General features: G+C 40.7%; 1 protein-coding gene and 1 long non-coding RNA gene across 2 annotated transcripts; one reads left to right on the top strand and one right to left on the bottom strand.

Annotated features, from left to right (window-relative positions):
• Nucleotides 1-235: 235 nt before the first annotated feature.
• ggctb (gamma-glutamylcyclotransferase b) lies at nt 236-25,823 on the bottom strand. Its single transcript, XM_033638491.2, has 4 exons — nt 25,566-25,823; nt 25,345-25,490; nt 25,089-25,221; nt 236-940 (listed from the first exon to the last, which is right to left on the bottom strand). Exons 1-4 carry the CDS (start codon nt 25,818-25,820, stop codon nt 773-775), a joined length of 702 nt encoding a protein of 233 aa, XP_033494382.2. The 5' UTR covers nt 25,821-25,823; the 3' UTR covers nt 236-772.
• Nucleotides 15,026-17,223, top strand: LOC144464545 (uncharacterized). The gene is made up of 3 exons (XR_013492259.1): nt 15,026-15,096; nt 15,662-15,755; nt 16,012-17,223. It is a non-coding gene; the product is annotated as an uncharacterized LOC144464545 (long non-coding RNA).

The following is a 25,823-nucleotide window of genomic DNA, read 5'->3' as shown; positions in this document are numbered from 1 at the left end:
CATTTTGTATCCAAAAGGTCAAAGGTCAACTTCACTGTGACATCATAATGTTCTTCATCCCTATGTGAAATATGAATGGCTCATTCTAAGGTAAGGGAAACACTACAGTTCTTATTTTTAGGTATTTATACACCAAGAAGATGCACTTATTATATTATATTACATTACTACCAATATGTCCTCCTAAATCCTACACTCTGGACCTTTAAGTGAAATGACAAAGAAGGAGTTGTGTCTGTGTTGACATAAACCACTTTAATGTATTTCAAATGAGGTTACAGTTGGATATGTGGGAAATGACAAGTAGCATCACAAATATTACATTTCATAAAGCATCGAAGGAACATATTTGTGTCTTCTATGTTTCATTCACGACAAATCATAGCCACTGATTTTGAAAGTAATTTCTTTAAGGTATGAAAAAAATCCTGCAGTGACTAACCACATTTTATTTAGGTGATAACATTATGCCTGCTATTATTTCCTTGTGGTGATATGTATTCACTCAACATTTCTGGTGGATCTTACACCTCTATACTGTCAAAATGTCAGAATTACTTTCATCTGTACAGGCAACAGTCTCATCAGTGCTGTAATCTATCAGTGGCTGACAGTGGTCACTCAGACTCATAGACCAGGCTGCTGGGATTGAGGTTAGCCAAGTTAGGCTTTAAGCAGCTAGCTGAAGTGAACTTGTTGAGCTACAGTATTAGGTTCAATACAGTGTTACAAGGACTTCTTGTAGTAAAAAGTAGACCCGGATTCTGCTGCATTAGAACACTTCAGAACGGTGGTTGCCCCTCTCTTTGGCTCTCCTTCTGGCTCGCTCCAGTTCAGCCATCATGGGTAAAGGACCCTCATACATGTTGGTCTTGATTGCTCTTAGCTTCTCCTGGTAGTCCTTTGGCAAGCCGTTCTGCTCTGCTCCCATCACGATCACCTGCAGTGGTTAATGAAGCTGAATATATTGACTGTCCTTAACTGAAGTCCCCGACATTTCATGATCAGTGATAGTCACAAATCCCCAGACTACTGAAGGACATCAGGAAACTACCTACACCTGAATAAACTGGGCATCATTCTATTTAAGTGCCTTCATATACTTCTTTCTCTCTCTAATCCCAAGATCTTCACCAGCTGATTTGCTCGAGGTTTTGGATTTTTGTTTGCACCCATCACACCCTACACTCATCCATATGCTGCATTCCTTACTGATTTCACAGATTAACAAAATTAATTTTATTTTGCCTTAAGTTTACAATTAACTTAATTGGGTTTAAAGTTTACTTCACACTCACCAACAAATGGAGCCAATCCAGTAACACATAAGATGACAGCTTGCACAATTCTAAGTTACACTGATGCTGGAAGAATACAATTATCAGCACTGATGATCTCAGCCATCTTGAAAAACTATTTATCAAACCAAAAATGTTCTTCAGAGTCTACTTTGTTCAATATTGTTGATCTGCAGAGCCAGGGAGCCCCAGCAGACCCCCCAGTTTTAGATGTGCACACATGTGAGTTTGATCCACAGTGCTGGGCGTAGGCATAAGTGAGTTCCAGATGTTACAGTGAATAGTAAGATCTGTAAAATATGAGTTAATGTGAATAATACAGTATTATTTGGCTAGCTTCACCATGAATTCATGAATTTTAACAATAGTAATAATGAAGTGGTGAAGATTTCACTCTGGTTGAAAAACTATTAGAATTACATTAGATTTCAATGGCAGAGCTCTTTTTTCAGCATTTCCTTCCATTTTTAATTGTGTATTTTGACATTTTTATGCCTCTGCACCAGCAATAGCCATGGCTGGTGGCATTATGTTTTCAGATTGTTTGTCTGTCCCTCCATCCCATTCTTGTGAAAAAGATATACAACTGAGAAGCAGTATTTCTGGTCAATACATTAAACAATTGTATATTATGTTTTTCCATGTGTGCAGTGTGTCTTTTGCCACATGTGCATTCATTCAAATTAATTAAATGTTATTTAAGGAAAAAGCATTAGATCGAAATGTCATTGGTGGATGTGCAAATAAATTGCACTTAAGGGAGCTACAGTGTGTGGAACTTTCTTCATGTTTTGTATTGACATCATTGTGCATGCATTCAAAGCAGGCCATTGATAAATTGTATTGAAGGGCTTACTGGGTATATGAATTTAAGTATATTAATGGGATGTATTGGCATGTTTAAGAAGGACATGCCTACACACTAATGTTGCCACACTGTTTTTCAGCACTGGATACAGAAATGAGTTTATAATCTGATTAATAAAACACTGATAGTACAGTTGGTTTTCTTTTCCCTCATGCTGGAAAGCTAGTACCAGACTGATGTAAGTGCTTGTAAAGCTCTTTTTTATGTAAAGGATGATGAATTGACTATCAGTTTGAATTACTGAAGAGAATATGAACATAACTGACTACCAGAAAATGAAAAAGGTTGCTTGATAATATGTGGGAACCCTGTATCAGTAAACACAGGAATGTCAGAATGTCAGAAAACCAACATAAAGTAGCTTATTAAGGTGTTATGTTAGGCGAATAGAACAGCTTCAGTGCAACTCAGCATTGATTCTACATGTCTGTGGAACTGCATTGGAGAGATTAAATATGCTTCCAAAAGATATTTCCTCGTGGTGTTTTGATGATGGTGGAGAGCTCTCTCTACATGTCAGCCAAAATCCTAATTTAAAAAAAAAATCAACTTGGCCTGCTCTGCATTTTTATAGATGCCACAGAGCATGATTAGATATTCATTGTACCATGCAGTGCACATATGTGGAATCATTTGCATTCATTATGTTTCTCCACTCATTTATTCAGGTCTTTCTCTCATGTGTCACCTTTCAGTATTTATCAAAAGTCTAGTACTTTTCATGGACATTTTTGTTACATTTGGATATTTGTTGTTTATTTTAACAGAAATGTTTTGTTCTTATACTGGCACTAGCCAAAGTCATAAGTCATCCTCCATTGTGGACAAATTGCAAACTTCAGTACAATCTGGTCAGTAGTTGTTGAGACATTTTGCTCTACACAGGGCAAATTCTATGTAGTAAAGACAATGCCACAAAACATCTCTCTCACACACTCACCCACAGAGAAAGAAAGAGAGAGAGAGAGAGAGAGAGAGAGAGAGAGAGAACAATGGTAAGTGTATTAAGATTTTTTTTTTAATTCCACAGTATCAAAGTAAAAATGGGGTAGATGATGCTATCAACACTAGATGAAATTTCTGAGATAGCCTAGATAACTGTGTCACCGTGTCACATGCTTGACATAGACTTGTTAGTTGTGCTCTAGTATAACCAATCACCTTCCATGGGCATGTGTAAAGCTTTTTTTTATTGTGTAGGCATACATTTTACATTAACTATTGAACTCTGCAATAGAAACAGTCCACCAGTGCCTTCATTGGTATTTTTGCTTATTGTGATGTCATTTGTTGGAGTATCTTCAAATGCTTCATATCCCTAAAGTCTGTACAGCCTTAGCTAAAAGGTTATGCACATCAATAAGATGTAATAATGATAAACATGATTAAATTATTAAAATTGTGTCATTAAAAAAATGTATACAAAAATTTAACATTTTTAAATCAGATTTTACGAAATAAAAACACAAAACATATAGATACCAAAGATTTTTAAATGAAGAAACTAAACAAACTATTTCTTAACATTCCACAAGGTATTCAAGTGTTACATTATTTGGTGTTTGAGATATACTCATTTTTATGAACAGAGTGAAAAGGCGGTACCACAGAAACGAATGAACACCACCACACACAATGTAGTGCAATGAGGCCATTATAAGCGTACAATGTAATGAAATGGAAAACAAAAGCCTTAACTTTCTGCTGCAAACAATATGACTGTTGTAGCTATTATGGTTGTTATTTTAGATCTGTTAAAACAGGATCATGCAACAATCTCCTGCAGCTGACTGTGGGATGTCTGTTTTTTGATATTGATAACAATCCTTTATAAATGCAATGTGCACACATTTCATTTCGTAAAAGACTAGAAAGGTGGACTTCTGTAATGTCTGTAACCTGAAACTGTGGGTCTGGAACGTACGCATACATACGTGTAAAACTTGGGTCTGCAGGGACTCTGCATCTCTGCACTCACTTTGTTTGATAGTTCATTAAATGTACTAATAATCATATTATCACCATTTGCAATAAATACATAAATACATAAATACAGGTGATTTCCTGGCCATGGCTGGATTATCAGCTAAAATTGATGCTATATGTAGAATTACCAAAGTCTGCTGATTTGTTTTATCAGCTGGAAAACACATCACATGCTGATAGTGTTAGATGCTAAAATGTCCCCTTTATTTGATTTCACATTCACTGACATATACTGGTCAGCTGTCAACCAATGACTGTAGACATAGTGAGTAGGTCATCCACAGCAACGGAGTCAACCCTACATTGCTAAAAACACTGAATAAAGTAGTTTTTCCATCAAAAAAACAAAAACAAAACGATGCAGCTCATTGTGGAGGCACTGCTAACTACTGTTGCCAATGCAAAAATGTGAAAATGCAAATGTCCCTATGTAGTACCAATGTTTGGTTTGTCCCTGATATTCGTAGATGAGAACCTGCCCCCTTTATAGATCTAAACAGCTCATTCTAAGGAAAGGAAAACACAACTATTTTTATTTTTAGGTTATTATACACTAAGGAAAACATACTTTTTTACATTATATTCAATTTCTGCCAACACATCCCCCTAAATCCCTCATACTGGACCTTTTAAAGAAAATGTTAGCAAGGGACTATTACTAGTTTCAGTGGTCAGATGAGATCCTTTGTGAATATGTTTCCTGGTCTCCAGACTAAAGCATTCATTTAATCATTGTTCAGTGGTAGAAAGTGTCCATTACCCAAATTGTCTTTAATTTGTAATGCACAAATCATATGTCTTAAACCATTACAGTTGCCTGCAGACTAGCTGTATAGTGACCTCAGTCAATGTCTACATGGATCTGTTTACATCACATTCCAATATGTTCACATACATTAGGTGACTGACAGTGTAGTGTGACCATGAAAGCTGGACTGGCGGACTGGACTATATTCTGGACAGGCCGTTGAGCAGATGTACTGTGCTGGACACACTGTATTGTTTCATATGTAACAGCCTGTGAGCTACACTATGTCAGAATCCAAAGATCACAGTACATTTGAGAACATGTAGCAGCTCACACAGATGAGGCCCAGCATAACAGAGGGAACAGTATAGTGGACTCTTGCATTTACACTATAGAAGACAAAGGTGTGACCACAAAGCCAGCTGTCCCTCCCTGCATGCTGCCTTTCTCTCAGGCATGTTTTGAGCTCTCACATGTGCAAAAGAACAGTCTGGTACTCTAGCTTATGAGCTGTCAGATTTATAAAACGTAGCATGACAGAGGGGGTGTGTCCTGACTGTTTAGACCTGTTGATCATAGTCAGGTGACGAGGGTCGTGAGCAGACTGATCCCTATTCCAGATGCTTCACAGAGAGAAGGTAGGAGTGAATAGGTGACCTGATTCATTTGTCTTCCTAATTCAAAACAACAGCATTAAACAACCATGTTCACAAAAAATCACAGAGTGAGAGAGGTCCATTAAAAATCATTTACAATGTCACCCATCCATGGACACTGCTTATAATTCTACCATTACACAGCTTTCACTGCACAGATTAAAAGTATAATTCTGATGCTGAGTCACGCAGGAATTATATCATTACGGTATACTTAAACCCAGAGTGGAGATTAGGGGTGGGGGAAAAAATCGATACAGCATTAGTATCACAATAATTTGTATATCACAATTTTGCATGGCAATATTGTATCAATACACAGACACCAAGTATCACAATTATGAATATTTCAAATACAAATGAAACTTTGAATAGCCTACTAGAGTAATAAAATCAATTGTTTTTTCAGTCGATTAGATACATTTTGCTGCAATAAAAATGACTGATGTGATGAACAGACTGAAAACTTTATCTTGTTATTATTGTTAAAACACATATTAGCAAAGTTTCCCTGTAGGGGATATAATTTGCAGTTAATGTTTTTTTTAGAAATTGCAAAGTATTGGAACATATGTTTTTGTAATTGTAACTGTGATAAAATATCAAGTATCATGACTTGAGTATCATGATTACATTGTATCGTGGGGCCTCTGGTAATTCCCACCCCTGGTGGATGTGTGAGTTGTCCCTGTCCACTACAACTTTGCATTTTGAATGGTTACTAGGTCACTAGTTATTCATGTTTCACTTTTGTTCCCTCTGTTTGGAATGTTAAGTAGCACTACATATTACAGTATAGGGCCCAGCTGATAAATCGCTTCATGTTCTGTCTTTGTTTATGTTGTGACGTTTATTTCTCAACTGTAAATTGTAAATGTAAAATGTCCTGCTCAGTACATATTTTGGTAAAGTCTGTCGACTAAAAATGATGTTCATGTACTACTAAATAGTTTTGCCTGAACCATTTTGGAGGAAATGTAAATACTCTGTAGATGATGTGGACTGCCAACATTTTTTTTCAATCTAGGAAGTGTTGTATTCTTGTTCCGCAAAGAAATCATAGGGAGGTGGTTGGGATAATGATCAAGCTTATTACAGTGATCTTCATGCTACTATTTCAGACCATAGACTGTAAAAAATAATGGACACAGCTACTGTGACATTGCATTTAGACACAATAATACAAATACCTATACTACAAACCATATCCTCTACAAACCATACAGCTGAATCAGCAGCTTTAACAAAAGTTGAACATTAGAATCTTTACGAAGTGTTTATTGCAGGTCTCTTGTTCTATACTACATAAGTGTCAGTGAGGTCTACCTAATAAACTGTGAACTGAGTGTATGATTTCTTTTTGTCAACCACTTTTGTGAAAAGACCAAAACCCTGAAACACTGAATGAATCTACTATCAATTGTTATATGTGTATCTCCAGCCTGATATATCTTCTTCCTCTATACCATGGAGTTCCATTGTTGTTAAAAAAAAAAAAAATCAGTGAGCCACACTGTGGCACTGGTGACATGTTCCTTTATTACCATGAACACACACACACACACACACACACACTGTAGTTTATTTGTACTCACGTCCACCATACTGCTGCCACACATACTCGCTAGAGCCCAGACTGTGGATTAATCCTCTGCTGAAATAGTCCTTGAGAAAAGTAGATTTACTCAAAAGCTCCACAAACAACATTTTGAGGTACTTGAACTTTATTTGAGTCTATCCATTTTATATTACTTTATACCTCTGCTTAACTACATTTCAATCAATCAATCAATCAGTCAATCAATCAAATCTTTTTTGTCATTTTGCTTGTAAAAACAAAATGAAAGGGCGTTTCTCCAGGATCACTTCATTTGGCAACACACGAAGTGATCCTGGAGTGCACCCAAAAATGAAAATTCACCCATTATCTACTCACCCATATGCCGATGGAGACTCAGGTGAAGTTTTAGAGTCCTCACAACACTTGCGGAGATCCAAGGGGAGAGGGGGTAGCAACACAACTCCACCTAATGGAGGCTTACGGCGTCCCAGATTCAAACATCCAAAAACACATAATTGAAACCACAAAATATCTCCACACTGCTTGTCCGTAGTGATCCAAGTGTCCTGAACCCCGACATAAAAAGTTGTCTGTTTTTAGGCTCATTGTAGCCTGTAGCTCTAACTGCCTGTGTGTGCACCGCGTTCATGTGTGCGCGCTTGCATGCAAGACCAGCGAAAGCACAGGAACACACATGAACGCTGTGCCCATGTCTCACGGTCTTACGCAAGCGTGGTAGGTGAAATGTTGCTACCCCCTCTCCCCTTGGATCTCTGCAAGTGTTTTAAGGACTCTAAAACTTCATCTGAGCCTCCATCGGCATTTGGGTGAGTAGATAATGGGTGAATTTTCATTTTTGGGTGTACTATCCTTTTAAGGCGGATTTATAACTGTGTGTCAGCACTACACAGAGCCAAGGCATATAGCCAAGCCTTGATGGGCAAGTATACTAATGCAGTGGTGTGTCTGTCTGTGAGGTTTCTGTTAAGTGCTGTAAAGTTTAATTAATTAAAAACACACTTAAAACACACGTCGAACATGGCTTAATGGCAAGCAAGTACACAAATTGGCTTCATTCCAACTTGCAAGATTCACTGACAAAACACTTGTCTTTTGCCGGACACTTTTTCCCCACAAATATGGTAAATGGTAAATGGACCTGCATTTGTATAGCGCCTTTCTAGTCATCCGACCGCTCAAAGCACTTTTTACACTACGAGTCACATTCACCCATTCACACACACATTTATACACTGGTGGCCGAGGCTGCCATTAAGGTGCCACCTGCTACTCCATTTTTAACACACTCTTACGACTGGTATATGACCCGCTCTGCCTTAGTCTCGCCATCAGACAATCAGAGATCTCCGTCTTCTGATAGTCTGGGGACACTCCTTTCTAAAGTGTGTTTAACACACCGGCGAAAACGGCCGGCAACAAAGCAACGCCTCTTGCATTTTTGAAAAGGACACGCCTTCTTGGAAATGTGCGCTCCCCCTTTTCTCGTCCTCAAGGAAACAAACACACAGAGAGCTTGAAAATGGATGCCGAGAGATTTAACTCCGTTTTATCAAATGTGTGCTCATCCGTGAAGAAAATATTTTTTCCAGCGGATGTCTTAGTTACAACATTATTGAGCTAACTGGAGTAGTTTCATGTCGTATCCGACAACGGGAGGCTTTTAACAGATGACGTCCTGTTAGCTTTGCTGCTGCTGTTAGCTGTCCCTGTCAGCTGCAGCCACTGATGCTTTCTAGACATCGTGATTTCCTAAAACTGAATAAATACCACACATAGCAACACAAAACTGCTTTGCTAGCTCAATCATGTTGTAACTAAGATATCCGCTGGAAAAGATATTTTTTTCACGGACCGTTTAATGAGTTATTACCTATTACAGACACCGCTAACGGCTAACAGGGCTAACAGCTAACAGTTAGCCAAGCTAAACGTGCACACAGAAATAGTAATGTTTGTTCAATCATTGTGTTTATAGACTTTACAAACATCGGATTAGTCTAAACGGTGATACAGTGATGTGAAAAATGTGATATATAGGCTATATATAGCTAAAAGCTCTGCTGGTTTTCTACCCGGAAGTATTTGTAAACAACAAGGCGATTGCCTCTATGGTCCGGCTGGACGGATGAGTCATGGCCTTGTAAAAGATTATGTTTGTTTCTTTTAGTTGGTGAGAATGTGTCGCTGCAAACGCGACAAACATCCACTGAACTTTGACAGCGTTTTCTGCGAGCACGGCTGAGCCATTTTGTACCGCTACACGTGTTTCTAGTGGGACTATGTTTAGAAGCACAAGAGTTCAGTGAGCCACCGAAGGACCACCCTACAGATTTACTATTGGTTCTGCAACATAGGGAGTTTTTTTAAACTCTGAAATTGTATCCACCCATCTAAACACAAAATCAGGGAGAAAGTCATCAGTCTTTAGTTAAGCAAAGCGTCTAAAGACTGACTTGTGAGTCTAGCTCTGCCTCTGAGACACAGCCGCCCCTTACAACATGCTAATGGTATTAGAACAAGCCTATTGCATTTTACATTGTATAAGTCAGCCCAGTGGTTAGCAGAGTTTTACGCTACTTATATGGGGCTAGGGACAATATCGACATTAACAAAGGTAATTTACAAAATTCAGTTCCATTATAACTCGTAAGGTTCACCGACAAAACAACTGTCTTATATTAAACATGTTTTCCCCACATATACAACATGCTAAGATTATTAGCGTAAGCCTATAATATTTTTCATTGCATACATTAGCCTAGTGACTAGTGGACTTTCTTCTACTCATGTGAATTCAAGATAAATCACACACAGGACTTAAAATTCTGTTTTGTGGGATCTTCACAATTTATTGTTTCTTATCTGTGTAATAAAAGTCAATAAAAGTTTGTTTTACTGGCGGAAATGGTTTTCAGCTGACAAAAATTGACAGGAGGTCTGCATCGCCATGATTTGCAGAGCCTACACTGTAAGTACAGCATTGATTATAAATCCTGCTTCAGGAGGGACCCGATCTCTAGGGTAGGAACCACTGGACTAAACTACTTAATTGTATCTATAATACATACATTGACAAGTATTAACCCTATGGGCCCGAATGACGCAAAGTGCGTCCAAATTCACACCTGTTCTTCTCTACAGATTTTCTCTGCAACCAATCGTCATAGCGAGAAGCCACTCATATCACATGAATGAGCGAAACTGCAGTTTTCCGATAAGACCAAGCACTTGTCAGTAGTCTGTTTTCACAAGGAAAAAAATTATAAAGTTACACTAAAATTATGTATAACAAAGATTTCATACAGCTTTACACACACATTACTCTTGGATGGATTACTCGTGGATGTACGGTTGCACAGGAATGCCACGCATATCACATGAAAGCGCAGGACCGGAGCTTTCCGATGAAACCAAACACATCATTGTGCTCTCATCCCATCACACCATAATTACAGATCAATTGCCTACAAAATAAAAACCTCCTTTGCTGCATGTCATCCCCCATCTCTCTACCCCCCCTTCATGCTTACCTGTCCTGTCCATTAAAGGCAAAAATGCCCAAAAAAATATAAAAAAAAATGACGAATTTCTTTACAATCCATTATATAGATCTTGTTATCAGTCACTTCATATAGTGAGGAACAATATTATTACTATCTTAGATGTAAATATTGCATGTTTCTTTCAAATAAAACACATTTTTGACTTGTGAATGAGTCAATGGAATTTCTTGCAATGATGAAAAGATACTGGCAACTGTGTTTTGGACAACTGTGAAGTGACAGAATGTCCCACCATCATGGTTTTTATATTGCCAGATTCCAGATACTCTCCCTTCTTCATATGTGGCAGAATACTTCCAACTTGCTATGGTGAGATACATGTAAAAATGTAAGAATTTAGTAACACATTTTTTTTTCATTGATATAAACATTTATATAAAATACAGGCACATAGAAGGACATGTAATGGCAAATCCCAGATTGTCCTAAAAAAAAACAAATCAAAAATTAAAGCTGCAAGCAGCGTTTGGCGGGACCTCGCACTCGCGCCCGTTTCGGCCCCCAGCTTATGTCGTCACTGTGAATTATTTAGAAATATCAAACATGTTGCCACAAACATCAGAAAATCCTTACAGAGCTGAACGTTTTGATGTTTGAATGCTTTCTGTAGCTGTAGGTATGGATAAGTGATGTCACGATATGCAAATTAGATGAGTGAATTTATTCCCATCAGATTCCTCGTCCTTTATTTTGAGGAAGAGACAACAAAAACAACACAAAACAAAATAAATTTACTGTGTAAATATGTTCAAAATATTGTTTTACTGAGATGTATGAAATCCAATATGACCGTCGCCTAGTGACGTTACAATATGCAAATTAGATGAGTTAATTTAATGCCATGACAAACTTTGGGTCATGATGAATATTTTTCTCATTTACAGTATGCCTTTATCTCTCACCACTTTCAAGCCACAGCCTTTTGAAATGTTGAAATGAAAATGGAATATTTTCCTCAATAAACTCTGGCACCTAAAGGGTTAAAATGGAGATTGTGCCCCTGTCATGTCTGCATGTAAGATTTAGACACACACACACATCATGTTTCTGTGAGTTTGTGTGTGACAGCAGTTGCCATGGTGATGAAAGTTCTTCCCATTCCCAAACCGCTGGTCAAGTCATCAAAATAATGTGATCATGAGAGAGATAAAGTTATACAGAAGATCTGTTTAGCAGCATTTGAGCTGGCATGTGTGCGTCTTTAAAGCCGATACAATAAACGGTGTAGGAGGAGATGTTTTTTTTTAAGAGCACGTTTCAGGCGAAATCTTACTTTGAAAGGTCAAACAGCTCACTTCCTGTTGGAATTAGGTCATGGGTGTCAGCGCGTGATTTGTAAGTCAAACACACCAGTTTTGGTTTGATCTTGATACGACATTCCTACGGGCTGCAGTGGCCAGTTTAGTGCACCTATGTGGCGCTAGAGAGCCCATTTTGGCACTTTAGGGGTTAATAATGTGTATTTGCTGTTTGAAATGAAGATTCTGCTGCTGTAATCTGTCCTTTAAAGATTGTGAGACACACAGACCAGAGAACCCTGTGGCTGTGTCTGTGTGTGCAGCCGTTGTCATGGCGATTAATGACTTGCCCGCACCTGTGGCAGACACAGACAACGTCAGGAGAGCAGATCACCAAACGCTGTTTATAATGGGTTTTAACTCCTCGAACAAATGCTTCGCATACCCAAACCGTTGTTCCAAGCAAGAAAATAAAGTGATTTTGAGAGACAGCCACGTCTCGTGAACGCACGTGTCGCGTTTTATATTTCTCGAGTCAAAAATGTGGTCAGGGGAGCGAGTTTAAAATGTGTTGCACCTAAGCTGTTTCCAGAAATTTCTCCTCTGAGTTTACATGGGAGTGAATGAGAAAAAAATCGGCGCTCCCTTTGCTTTGGAGCCACTCAGCAAAAATGTGTACGTGTGAGAGATTCCTTGTCAACATATCTGTGAGCAGGACAAATTTTCCTACGTTTTGTGGTATAAATTGTGTCTGTACAGTGAAAATTGTGGCCATGGCAGCGAGTTAAAGACAAAAGTTTTAGACGATTTTTAGAGCCCTCTCCACTCTAGCTCACAGCATTCCGTGCAATACACACCCATTGTAAACTGAGAATTTCTCCACTTTTGCTCATGGTACTTTGAGAGGCACAGATGAAAAACGGTAAAAGATATGAAAAAGATGAAAACATGAGTGAATAGATGAGACCTGTGGCAACATTTGAGAGTTGGAATGGAGTCTGTAGCACAAAGTATGGAGACGCTGTAAATGCTAGAAAAAGCCCTAAGATTGGTCTCTTTCTCTCCCCTGCTGCCATTCATTTCCTATGGGACAGCTTTCGAGGATCGCCAGGATGTTTTTCTGACATCTCACCTTATGGAGCCCATAAAATCCAAACTAAGTGAGTAATGAAAAAGTTACGAATAACTTTTGATTAGAACGAGTTGATCTGTCATCTGTGCAAGTTTGAAGCCGATTGGATAAGCGGTGTATGAGAAGAAGATTTTTTAGGAAAGGCAGTTTTAAGGCAAAATCTTACTTTGAAAGGGCAAATAGCTCACTTCCTGTTGGATTTAGGTCAGGGGTGTCAGCGCGTGATTTTTAGGCCTTCATGAGACGAACACGCCACTTTTGGTTTCATATTTCTACGACGTTCCTACATGCCGTGGCGGCCATTTTTGTGTGCCTAGGTGGCGCTAGAGAGCCCATTTTGGCACTTTAGGGGTTAATGTCATGATTTTCTAAAATTTTTCACCGGTTCTGATGTGCGTGCCAATTTTGGTGAGTTTTTGAGCATGTTTAGGGGGTCAAATTCCAGTTCAAAGAGGCGGCGGGAGAAAGAATAATAATAATTAAAGCTGCAAGCAGCGTTTGGCAGGACCTTGCACTCGCGCCCGTTTTGGCCCCCAGCTTATGTCGTCACTGTGAATTATTTAGAAATATCAAACATGTTGCCACAAACATCAGAAAATCCTTACAGAGCTGAACGTTTTGATGTTTGAATGCTTTCTGTAGCTGTAGGTATGGATAAGTGATGTCACGATATGCAAATTAGATGAGTTAATTTATTCCCATCAGATTCCTCTTCCTTTATTTTGAGGAAGAGACAACAAAAATAGCACAAAACAAAAGAAATCTACTGTGTGAATCTGTTCAAAATGCTGTTTTACTGAGATTTATGAAATCCAATATGGCCGCCGCCTAGTGACGTCACGGAATGCAAATTAGATGAGTTAATTTACTCCCATGACAAACTTTGGGTCATGATGAATAGTTTTGTCATTTACAGTATGCCTTTATGTCTCACCACTTTCAAGCCACAGCCTTTTGAAATGTTGAAATGAAAATGGAATTTTTTTTTTGCTCAATAAACTCTGGCACCTAAAGGGTCAAAATGGAGATTCTGCCCCTGTCATATCTGCATGTAAGATTTAGACACACACACACCATGTTTCTGTGAGTTTGTGTGTGACAGCGGTTGCCATGGTGATGAAGTAAGTGCACCTGGGAGAAGAGCAGAGAGAGACAGACAGAACACAGAGAGAGACCTGTTGTAGTGGAGATTTAACTCCTCAAACAAGTTCTTCCCATTCCCAAACCGTTGGTCCAATCATGAAAAAAATGTGATGATGAGAGAGATAAGGTTATACAGAAGATCTGTTTAGCAGCAGTTGAGCTGTCATGTGTGCGTCTTTAAAGCCGATACAATAAACGGTGTAGGAGGAGATGTGTTTTTTTTTAAGAGCACATTTGAGGGGAAATCTTACTTTGAAAGGGCAAATAGCTCACTTTCTGTTGGATTTAGGTCATGGGTGTTAGCGTGTTATTTGTAGGTGGAACACTCCAGTTTTGGTTTGATCTTGATACGACATTCCTACGGGCTGCAGTGGCCAGTTTAGTGCACCTATGTGGCGCTAGAGAGCCCATTTTGGCACTTTAGGGGTTAATAATGTGTGTGTTCTGTTTCAAATGAAGTTTCTGCTGCTGTAATTTGTCCTTTAAAGATTGTGAGACACACAGACCAGAGAACCCTGTGGCTGTGTCTGTGTGTGCAGCCGTTGTCATGGCGATTAATGACTTGCCCACACCTGTGGCAGACACAATTGTGTCCCAATTCAGGGTCTGCATCCTTCGAAGGGCGAATTTGAAGGCCCCTTACGTCACAACGCTGCGCGAAGGCTGTCCCAATTCATTCAAATTCGAAGGCTCCTCCAAATGCAGCCGACGAATGCGCCCTCCTTTTCCCTTCATTCGGAGGATGCACCGCGACTATCCTTCGTGGCCTCCCATATCCCAAGATCCTTTGCGCGCCTTTGTTCAACCCGGATCTTTTTACAATGGCGGCAAGCTTGAGCAGCGGCAGCGGCACCGGCACCGACACGGAATATACTTTTAAATGTAAGTAACGGATTTTTACTTAACGCCAGAAGTTCAAGGGGCATTAAAACCTGTAAATGGCTGTTAAAATACCTGACGTTAGTAACGCTAACACGTAGCCACCGGAATGTAGAGCCAGCTCCGCGATGTAACGTTAGCTTGGCTAACGTTAACCTGTTGATACGAGGAGCTTAGCCTTTAAAAGTAACGGTAAAGCCTAAAAACCCTTCACTTTGAAATGTTACATGTTATATCTTATTGTAACTGTGGAGATGTTGTTGGCTGTGTATACCTCACATCAGGTTAATTTGTTGTCGTTGTAAGTTGTACATGTGCAGTTAGCTCCTCTTAATTACAAGAGATAGGAGCTGTCGGGGCGCATCTCTCCTGCGCCCAAAGCTGAGTGCAGCTGAACAAATAACGTTAACGGTGGGTTTATTTCTAGGCTGTAAAACTGTGAACGTTTGGATTGAATGCATAGCTAACTTGAGGAGCATTATTATTGTTATTATCGTTATTATATCGAACAATCAAATCTTCCTGTTGACATAACTGAAAATATGCTTTACATGTCATTTTGTTGTAGGGAGCAAGGAGCAAACGGAAGAGTTCATTAAACTCCGTGGTCAAAACGACCATCTGTTTACGGGGGCCAAAAACACTGCCACACTTGGATGGAGGTAACTGTTAAGGCATAAATAAATAGCCCATTTGTACTCTATACATACTTGTATGTAACAGTTACTTAATTTAAAATGAACCCAAATCCTGTACAAAGAAAAAATATAATCTTTAGATCACATTAAGTAGTGTTGTTTTTGGGTCGGGGTGGGAATTTTATGTCTGTCCTGATGTCATCTTTTGTGAATCTTTACATATCTGTGATAATGTGATTTTTTTTGTGTTTGCCTTTTGTCATGCTTCTCTCTTGTTTAGAACAATCCTGCAAAAAATGGGCCTGGAGGGAAAGGTGGAGCCCCAGCAGGCCAAAAAAAAGTGGGACAACTTAAAAAAAAAACATACAAAGTATGTGCAGGTTTGGATAATGATATGGAAACTACATTTGTTTTACCTAAGTTAATAAATACTTTGATAAAGAAACGTAGAAAAAACCTCCAAGGCACCCTCCCAAAGTTGTTAAAATGCCTTTATTCTCGTGGCATGGTCATATAAACCTTAAAACCACAGTCCTTCGACGCGTTTCAGCATCAAGCCTTCATCAGGAAGTCAAACAAATTAATTTTCTTTGTTCTCTTTTCTTCGTTTCTTTATCACTACATGAATTGCATTGCAAAGAGCACCTCAAACATATTTCTTTTTGAGTCCATGAAACACTCCTTTTTCAAGACTTTTTAAATAAATACTTTAAAGAAAACTGCTGCTGTTGTGATTCATTTCCTCTCCCTTAGGAATGCAAAGATCCAGGGACAGGACAGGGGGTCAGCGGGAAGCCCACTGCTGCCACCTGGCCTTGGTTTGTCCTCATGGATGAGGTTATAGGACAGAGGCCTTCGATGGCACCTCCTGTCCTAATTGCCTCCATCCCTGAGGACACACCAGGGCCAAGTGCTGCAGTGGGTGAGCAGCAGCAGCAGGGGGAGGAGGATGAGGAGGAGGAGGATGAGGAAAGGCAGCCAGGGCCAGCAACAACAGGCAAAAGAAAGAGAAGAAGGGGAAGAGATAATGAAATTATAGACCTGATCAGGGAAGACATGAGGTTGCAGAGGGAGGCAGAGGAGAGAAAGAGAGAGCAGAGAGAGGATGGAGAGACTTTTCAGCTTATTGGAGAGGATGGTTGACAGACAGTGATTTTTTTTTTTTTGGATGTTTTTTTTCTCTGTTCGATTAAGTTCTGTGTTTCTTATTTAAAGTGTTAATTAAAAATATTGTATATAGTTCTAAATTAAAATCTTGTAACCTTGTTCCATTTTCTGTTCTAAATATTGTATATAGTTAAATTAAAATCTTATAACCTTGTTACATTATCTGTTCCATTTCTTATTTACAACTAAAGTAAACTTTTGAACTCCTTTTCAGTGACAACACAAGTAATTTATTTTTTCTGTGATTAACAAATATTTACAAAGATACAATATGAACATTTATAACTATAACTATTGGGTATTCTTAACATGTACAACTATTTACAAAAGATCAGAAATTACTATTTATAGAGAACATATATACAGTTTAATAATTGGCTGAGCAGGAGTCCCTGGTGGTGCTGCTGGACTGGATGGGATGCCACAATAAAGACCCTGGAGTCTTCTGGCTGTGAGTGGGACATCATGTCAGGGGTGGGGGATGCATGTCTCCACTGTCCACCACATCGTCCATCAACGGGGTTTGCAGGGCTGACGCAATCAACGGCTGCCATGTCACTAAAAATGTTTAAAAGAGAGGCAAGAATAAAACACACAAAATACTACTGCACAACTTTTTAAACCCACCACAGACTACCTCAACAAACAAAACTTTACAAAACACTTTAAACAGGAATAGCTTTAAAATTATTTTACTTGCCCTCTAAAGGTAATCATGGTCGAGGACACCCTCCTCCAGGGCAGACACCTCTGCAGACAGCTGGTTCCGCCATGGAGCACCACTGACTGCCTCCAACCTGTTCTCCCCCTCATCCTCCGGCATGTCGTCCTGCACTTCATCCTCTGGGGCCATGATGTCACCAGCACCCAGGCAGATGTTGTGCAGGACAGCACATGCTGTTATGACCTGGAGAAAAGAAGAAAAAAAAAAAGATTAATTTAATGTAAATGTAATTTAATTTTAATTAATGTACTGGTATTCACCATTTAACAATAATTCTGTTGTGTCATGACATACCTGAGGCACAAAGGTGTGGTGCACCTCCAGCGCTTGGAGGAAGATGGCCCTAAACCTCGTCTTCATCATCCCAAAGGCACGCTCTATGATGGAGCGTGCCCTGGAATGATGGCTGTTGAAGCGCTGGGCTCCCACACCTTGTACCGGCTGCTTGTAGGGAGTGATGAGGGGGAGTGAATGTTGGAGGCACAGGTACCCACCGTCTGCCAAGATGAAGTACCCTGGAGGAGGGTAGATGGCACGCCTGTACAGTGGGCTGTGCCGGAGTACCCTGGAGTCATGCACCGACCCCGGCCAGCCCACGTACGTGTCGATGAAGCGGCCCTGATGGTCACAAAGTGCTTGCAGAATTATAGATGCAAATAGTTTGCGATTCCTATAGCATTGACCATCAGGGCCGCTTGGTGGCTTGATCCTGACATGGCAGCCGTCGATTGCTCCAGCAGCTTTTAGAAAAGCTCTGTGTCTTGCCAGCCCTGCAAACCCCTGAGTTACTGCCGCCAGGTCGTCAGCGGTCTTGGGGAGGTAGATAACCCTGTGACGAATGGCCACCACCTCCTCAGTAACTCGATGAACGATGCGGTGAACAGTGGAGCGAGGCATCCCAAACGCCCTTGAGACCACCCTGTATGATGTCCCACTCGCCAGCCAGAGGAGAAAGACCAAGGTCTCTATTGTGGCACCCCATCCGTGTCGTCTTTCCTGGTGGAGAAGGTCCAGCAGCACCGCCAGGGACTCTCTGCTCAGCCTGAAATCTCGCCTGGTGTCATGATCATCAAAAAATATTTGGAGAACTGGAACATTCATATTAATGCGGCAGTACATCGGTCTCGTCTGGATGGGGAAAGGAGGGTAAGAACAGGAGAACATAAATGATTAAAGCAACAATAGCTATTTAATTTTAGTTAATAAGACAATGCTAGTTAATGTTATACCTTAGATCAATAATGCTTTATTTGTCCATCTATCCACTTTGGCTTCTCAATATGGTTTTGATGTTTAATGACACATTTTAATACTGAATTAAGTCAGGGTTATTTACAGGGTTCGTACACATTTTACTATTCAATTCAAGCACTTTATAAGCCCTTTTAAGCATTTAAACTAAAATTCAAGCACTTTTCAGACCTTGAAAACACAGCATTAAAATTTCAACATTTTCAAAGATTTTAAGCACCTGTACGAAATCTGTATCAAGTGTAATGGTTAAATGACATGAACCACATATATATATAATGTTATGTTGCGTTTGTCACTTAACGGTATCGTTTATTAACGGGTATATTAATTACCTCGAACTACGCTAGCTATGTATGAACATTAATGTGGGTTAAAATAACAGGTTTAACGTTACCTCCCCACAGCTCTCTCCCAGCCGGAGATAAATGAGCCGCCGGTGTCGCTGTCGCCGGAGCCGCCTCTCCTCTTCCTCCAACAAAAAATATATTAAAAAAAACAAAATCAAAACCTCTGGCTCCATCGTCTGTTATGTTTTTGTGTCGTCTGTCCGTTATGTTTCCGTGTCGTTTGTTAAGTTCTCTGTCCGTTATGTTTCTGTGTCGTCTCTTAAGTTGTCTGTTATGTTTTTCGTCTTTCCCGGGCTTGGGCGGCAGGAGTCATGACGTCGTGACGCAACCCAGAAATGCTCCGTAGGCTAGACTGTCCCATTTATCAACGTGACCCGTCCTTCGGAGGTGCCTCCGAAGGATCATCCTTCGGAGGCTACGTAGGCCGGGTCCTCCGAAGGATGCAGACCCTGAATTGGGACACAGCTACAGACACGTCAGGAGAGCAGATCACCAAAGGCTGTTTATAAAGGGATTTAACTCCTCGAACAAATGCTTCGCATACCCAAACCGTTGGTCCAAGCAAGAAAATAAAGTGATTTTGAGAGACAGCCACGTCTCGTGAACGCACGTGTCGTGTTTTATATTTCTCGAGTGAAAAATGCGGTCAGGGGAGCGAGTTTAAAATGTGTTGCACCCCAGCTGTTTCCAGAAATTTCTCCTCTGAGTTTACATGGGAGTGAATGAGAAAAAAATCAGCGCTCCCTTCGCTTTGGAGCCACTCAGCAAAAATGTGTACGTGTGAGAGATTCCATGTCAACATATCTGTGAGCAGGACAAATTTTCCTACGTTTTGTGGTATAAATTGTGTGTGTACAGTGAAAATTGTGGCCATGACAGCGAGTTAAAGACATAAAGACAAAATCTTACTTTGAAAGGGCAAATAGCTCACTTCCTGTTGGATTTAGGTCAGGGGTGTCAGTGCGTGATTTTTAGGCCTTCATGAGACGAACACGCCACTTTTGGTTTCATGTTTCTACGACGTTCCTACAGGCCGTGGCGGCCATTTTTGTGTGCCTAGGTGGCGCTAGAGAGCCCATTTTGGCACTTTAGGGGTTAATGTCATGATTTTCTAAAATTTTTCAGCGGTTCTGATGTGCGTGCCAATTTTGGTGAGTTTTTGAGCATGTTTAGGGGGTCAAATTCCAGTTCAAAGAGGCAGCGGGAGAAAGAATAAAGAATAATTAAAGCTGCAAGCAGCGTTTGGCGGGACCTCGCACTCGCGCCTGTTTCGGGCCCCAGCTTATGTCGTCACTGTGAATTATTTAGAAATATCAAACATGTTGCCACAAACATCAGAAAATCCTTACAGAGCTGAACATTTTGATGTTTGAATGCTTTCTGTAGCTGTAGGTATGGATAAGTGATGTTACGATATGCAAATTAGATGAGTGAATTTATTCCCATCAGATTCCTCGTCCTTTATTTTGAGGAAGAGACAACAAAAACAACACAAAACAAAATAAATTTACTATGTAAATATGTTCAAAATGTTGTTTTACTGAGATGTATGAAATCCAATATGGCTGCTGCCTAGTGACGTCACAATATGCAAATTAGATAAATTAATTTACTCCCATGACAAACTTTGGGTCATGATGAATAGTTTTCTCATTTACAGTATGCCTTTATCTCTCACCACTTTCAAGCCACAGCCTTTTGAAATGTTGAAATGAAAATGGAATATTTTCCTCAATAAACTCTGGCACCTAAAGGGTTAAAATGGAGATTGTGCCCCTGTCATGTCTGCATGTAAGATTTAGACACACACACACACATCATGTTTCTGTGAGTTTGTGTGTGACAGCGGCTGCCATGGTGATGAAGTAAGTGCACCTGGCAGAAGAGCAAAGAGAGAGTGTGACAGAACACAGAGAGACCTTTTTAGTGGAGATTTAACTCCTCGAAGAAGTTCTTCCCATTCCCAAACCGCTGGTCCAATCATCAAAATAATGTGATCATGAGAGAGATAAAGTTATACAGAAGATCTGTTTAGCAGCAGTTGAATTGGTATGTGTGCATCTTTAAAGCCGATACAATAAACGGTGTAGGAGGAGATGTGTTTTTTTTTTAAGAGCACGTTTGAGGGGAAATCTTACTTTGAAAGGGCAAATAGCTCACTTCCTGTTGGAATTAGGTCATGGGTGTCAATGCGTGATTTGTAAGTCAAACACACCAGTTTTGGTTTGATCTTGATACGACATTCCTACGGGCTGCAGTGGCCAGTTTAGTGCACCTATGTGGCGCTAGAGAGCCCATTTTGGCACTTTAGGGGTTAATAATGTGTGTGTTCTGTTTCAAATGAAGTTTCTGCTGCTGTAATCTGTCCTTTAAAGATTGTGAGACACACAGACCAGAGAACCCTGTGGCTGTGTCTGTGTGTGCAGCCGTTGTCATGGCGATTAATGACTTGCCCGTACCTGTGGCAGACACAGACACGTCAGGAGATCAGATCACCAAAGGCTGTTTATAAAGGGATTTAACTCCTTGAACAAATGCTTCGCATACCCAAACCGTTGTTCCAAGCAAGAAAATAAAGTGATTTTGAGAGACAGCCACGTCTCGTGAACGCGCGTGTCGCGTTTTATATTTCTCGAGTCAAAAATGTGGTCAGGGGAGCAAGTTTAATATGTGTTGCACCCCAGCTGTTTCCAGAAATTTCTCCTCAGAGTTTACATGGGAGTGAATGAGAAAAAAATCAGCGCTCCCTTCGCTTTGGAGCCACTCAGCAAAAATGTGTATGTGTGAGAGATTCCATGTCAACATATCTGTGAGCTGGACAAATTTTCCTACGTTTTGAGGTATAAACTGTGTGTGTACAGTGAAAATTGTGGCCATGGCAGCGAGTTAAAGACAAAAGTTTTAGACGATTTTTAGAGCCCTCTCCACTCTAGCTCACAGCATTCCGTGCAATACACACCCATTGTAAACTGAGAATTTCTCCACTTTTGCTCATGGTACTTTGAGAGGCACAGATGAAAAATGGTAAAAGATATGAAAAAGATGAAAACATGAGTGAATAGATGAGACCTGTGGCAACATTTGAGAGTTGGAATGGAGTCTGTAGCACAAAGTATGGAGACGCTGTAAATGCTAGAAAAAGCCCTAAGATTGGTCTCTTTCTCCCCCCTGCTGCCATTCATTTCCTATGGGACAGCTTTCGAGGATCGCCAGGACGTTTTTCTGACATCTCACCTTATGGAGCCCATAAAATCCAAACTAAGCGAGTAATGAAAAAGTTACGAATAACTTTTGATTAGAACGAGTTGATCTGTCATCTATGCAAGTTTGAAGCCGATTGGATAAGCGGTGTATGAGAAGAAGATTTTTTAGGAAAGGCAGTTTTAAGGCAAAATCTTACTTTGAAAGGGCAAATAGCTCACTTCCTGTTGGATTTAGGTCAGGGGTGTCAGCGCGTGATTTTTAGGCCTTCATGAGATGAACACGCCACTTTTGGTTTCATGTTTCTACGACGTTCCTACAGGCCGTGGCGGCCATTTTTGTGTGCCTAGGTGGCGCTAGAGAGCCCATTTTGGCACTTTAGGGGTTAATGTCATGATTTTCTAAAATTTTTCAGCGGTTCTGATGTGCGTGCCAATTTTGGTGAGTTTTTGAGCATGTTTAGGGGGTCAAATTCCAGTTCAAAAAGGGGGCGGGAGAAAGAATAAAGAATAATAATAATAAACGCAGCAAAAACAATAGAGTCCTCGCCTTTGGCGAGGACTGCTCTGTGAGCAGTCCTCTGCCTCAGGGCTCGGTCCCTAATAATAATAATAATAATAATAATAAAGAATAAACGGAGCGAAAACAATAGTGTCCTTCGGCGAGGACTGGTCTGTAGGAAGAAACGCAGCAAAAACTATAGGGAGGGTCCTCGCCTTTGGCGAGGACTGCTTCGTGAATAGTCCACTGCTGTTGGGCCCGGTCACTAATGAACGCACGCAGCAAAAACAAGAGGGTCTTCGGCGAGGACTGCTCTGTGAGCAGTCCTCTGCCTTAGGGCTCGGTCCCTAATAAAGAATAAACGGAGCAAAAACAATAGGGTCCTCGCCTTCGGTGAGGACTGCTCTGTGAGCAGTCCTCTGCCTTAGGGCTCGGTCCCTAATAAACGCACCAAAAACAATAGGGTCCTCGCCTTCGGTGAGGACTGCTCTGTGAGCAGTCCTCTTCCTTCGGGCTTGGTCCCTAATAAACACACCAAAAACAATAGGGTCCTCGCCGAAGGCAGAGGACAGCTCACAGAGCAGTCCTCGCCAAAGGCGAGGACTGGTCTGTAGGAATAAACGCAACAAAAACTATAGGGAGGGTCCTCGCCTTTGGCAAGGACTGCTTTGTGAGTAGTCCACTGCTGTTGGGCCCGGTCACTAATAAATGCATGCAGCAAAAACAAGAGGGTCCTCGCCTTTGGCAAGGACTGCTCCTTGAGCAGTCCTCTGCCTCTAGGCTCGGTCCCTAATAATAATAAACGCACCAAAAACAATAGGGTCCTCGCCTTTGGCGAGGACTGCTCTGTGAGCAGTCCTCTGCCTGTAGGCTCGGTCCCTAAAAACAAGATATAGCATGTGCATGTAGCCTTTATAATGACTGTGATATGAGCTTAAAAGTAAAGGCAGTAAATGGGGCATCGGTGGCTAAGTGGTAGAGCAGGCGCCTCATGTACAAGGCTGTTGCCGCAGCGGCCCGGGTTCAAATCCAGCCTGTGGCCCCTTGCTGCATGTCATCCTCTCTCTCTCTCCCCCCTTCACGCTTACCTGTCCTGTCCATTAAAGGCAAAATGGCCCAAAAAATATCTTTGAAAAAAAAAAAAAAAAAAAAAAGGCAGTAAAAATACCCCAAAAAGGCCTAGGGCTCAAAGGGTTAATAATATCATATACAATAACATGTCTGTCACAGGAGACATTTTACTGCAGAACTACTGCTTTTACTTTTGCTACGTTGCATATTATACTTATCTACTTTTACTTTGACTGGTAGGATTGTGAATACAGTACTTTTACTTGTAATGATGTATGTTTTACATTGCCTTGATACGGTGGTACTTTTACTTAAGTAAAGGATTTTTGTTCTTCTTACACCATTGAAAATAGTCTCTTGCAAATGCATTATTTTATCCTCTTACTTTTGCCAGGTTTGCCAACACCCACAGTGACTAGCTGTTTTAACAAAATGAAACATGATATTTGTGTGTCATATTTAAAAACATCTTAATTAGGAATCAATGGACATGGGACACGAATGCCACTGACAACGTGGGAAAGTCAGAAAGTATTTAGAGACATACTAACACATTGTTGGTTTGGGATTTAATGGGATTTATCGACAATTAAAAATTTAGAAAAAAATCAGCCTGAGCCTTTAAAATGTTTGGAATGAAACCCCTTTTACACTGCCTGTTCAATGTGGAAATATCATGCTGTTATGCCACCTCGCCATATTGTATAGAGGGTACCATCGCAGAATGGGGGGACAGAGTATAAGATCAGCTGCAATATAACAGGGACAGTAAATGGTTGTTATTTCCATGTTTTGACATTATTACTGTTTATAAAGCACAGCCAATGCGTATGTTATATGTCGCATTAGGGGCTGATGCTATTGTGTTACATCTCACGCCCGTCACGCCTCTTTTGCTTCCAGTATACCAGCATGCTGTCTAAAATCACACACTGGAGTGGCATGATGCTGCTGTCGTTTGGTTGTTTGTAAAAATGCAAAGGAGGGACTAGCAGCCCTACAGCGTGACCTCTGTGTCAAAAGGGCTAATCACTAGCATTATACAAAAGTGCTCGGAGCCCAAAAGCATGGACGCAATGAAAGCAGCCTTACCTGTAGGTACTGTGGCGATGGTGGGGCATACACACAGCTGTTCATTATGTAGGTACGACAGTTGAGCTCCTGGCCTTTTGTCTTCACTGATAGCTCCACAGGACTGTACGCACCTAACGTCACATTCTCTTGACTGAGTGTGCACATACATGCATGCATATAAAACACACATACATGGTAAATGTCAATTTCACAGAAAAACATTCAAGGAAATCCAGAAGGTACCAATAAAGAAAATGATACAAGAAAATTTTACCTGTCTAAAGACTCCAGATCAGACATGCTCATCCTCCACACCACACCCCACACCTCATCCCCTGGGCTGTGCTCTATGGTGGCCACACCTCCATGCCACCGGTCACTGGCAAGGCCTTTATGGTTCCCAAACACCAATTTATAGTCCTGAAAAAGACAAAAAGTTTTAAGTGTGTAACAGCTCATATGGGGCCAAATATTGATGCTGTTCTCAGACAATACCTTGAGCCTGGCTACACAATATACTGTTGCAGAGGGATTCTTGAGCTGGAGCCGCTCCTTCAGCAGGTTGCTGCCATATGCAAAGTACAGGAAGGTGTGGTTATTCTCCATGTGGACACCAGCTTCTGCCAGGAGAAGATGAGAGGTGAGGAAGATTATAAACCGTTGGAAAAAAGCAGCAACAACAGGAGTGGAGAGTCGAGCTGAGCCACAGCTGAGTGTTTTGAGGAGCGGAGGGCTGAGGTGAGAGAGCATGAG

Source organism: Epinephelus lanceolatus, chromosome 10 (assembly GCF_041903045.1).
Source record: "Epinephelus lanceolatus isolate andai-2023 chromosome 10, ASM4190304v1, whole genome shotgun sequence".
Taxonomy (NCBI): Eukaryota; Metazoa; Chordata; class Actinopteri; order Perciformes; family Serranidae; genus Epinephelus; species Epinephelus lanceolatus.
The sequence above is the reverse complement of the archived record's forward strand: the minus strand, read 5'-3'. Positions and strand labels throughout refer to the sequence as shown.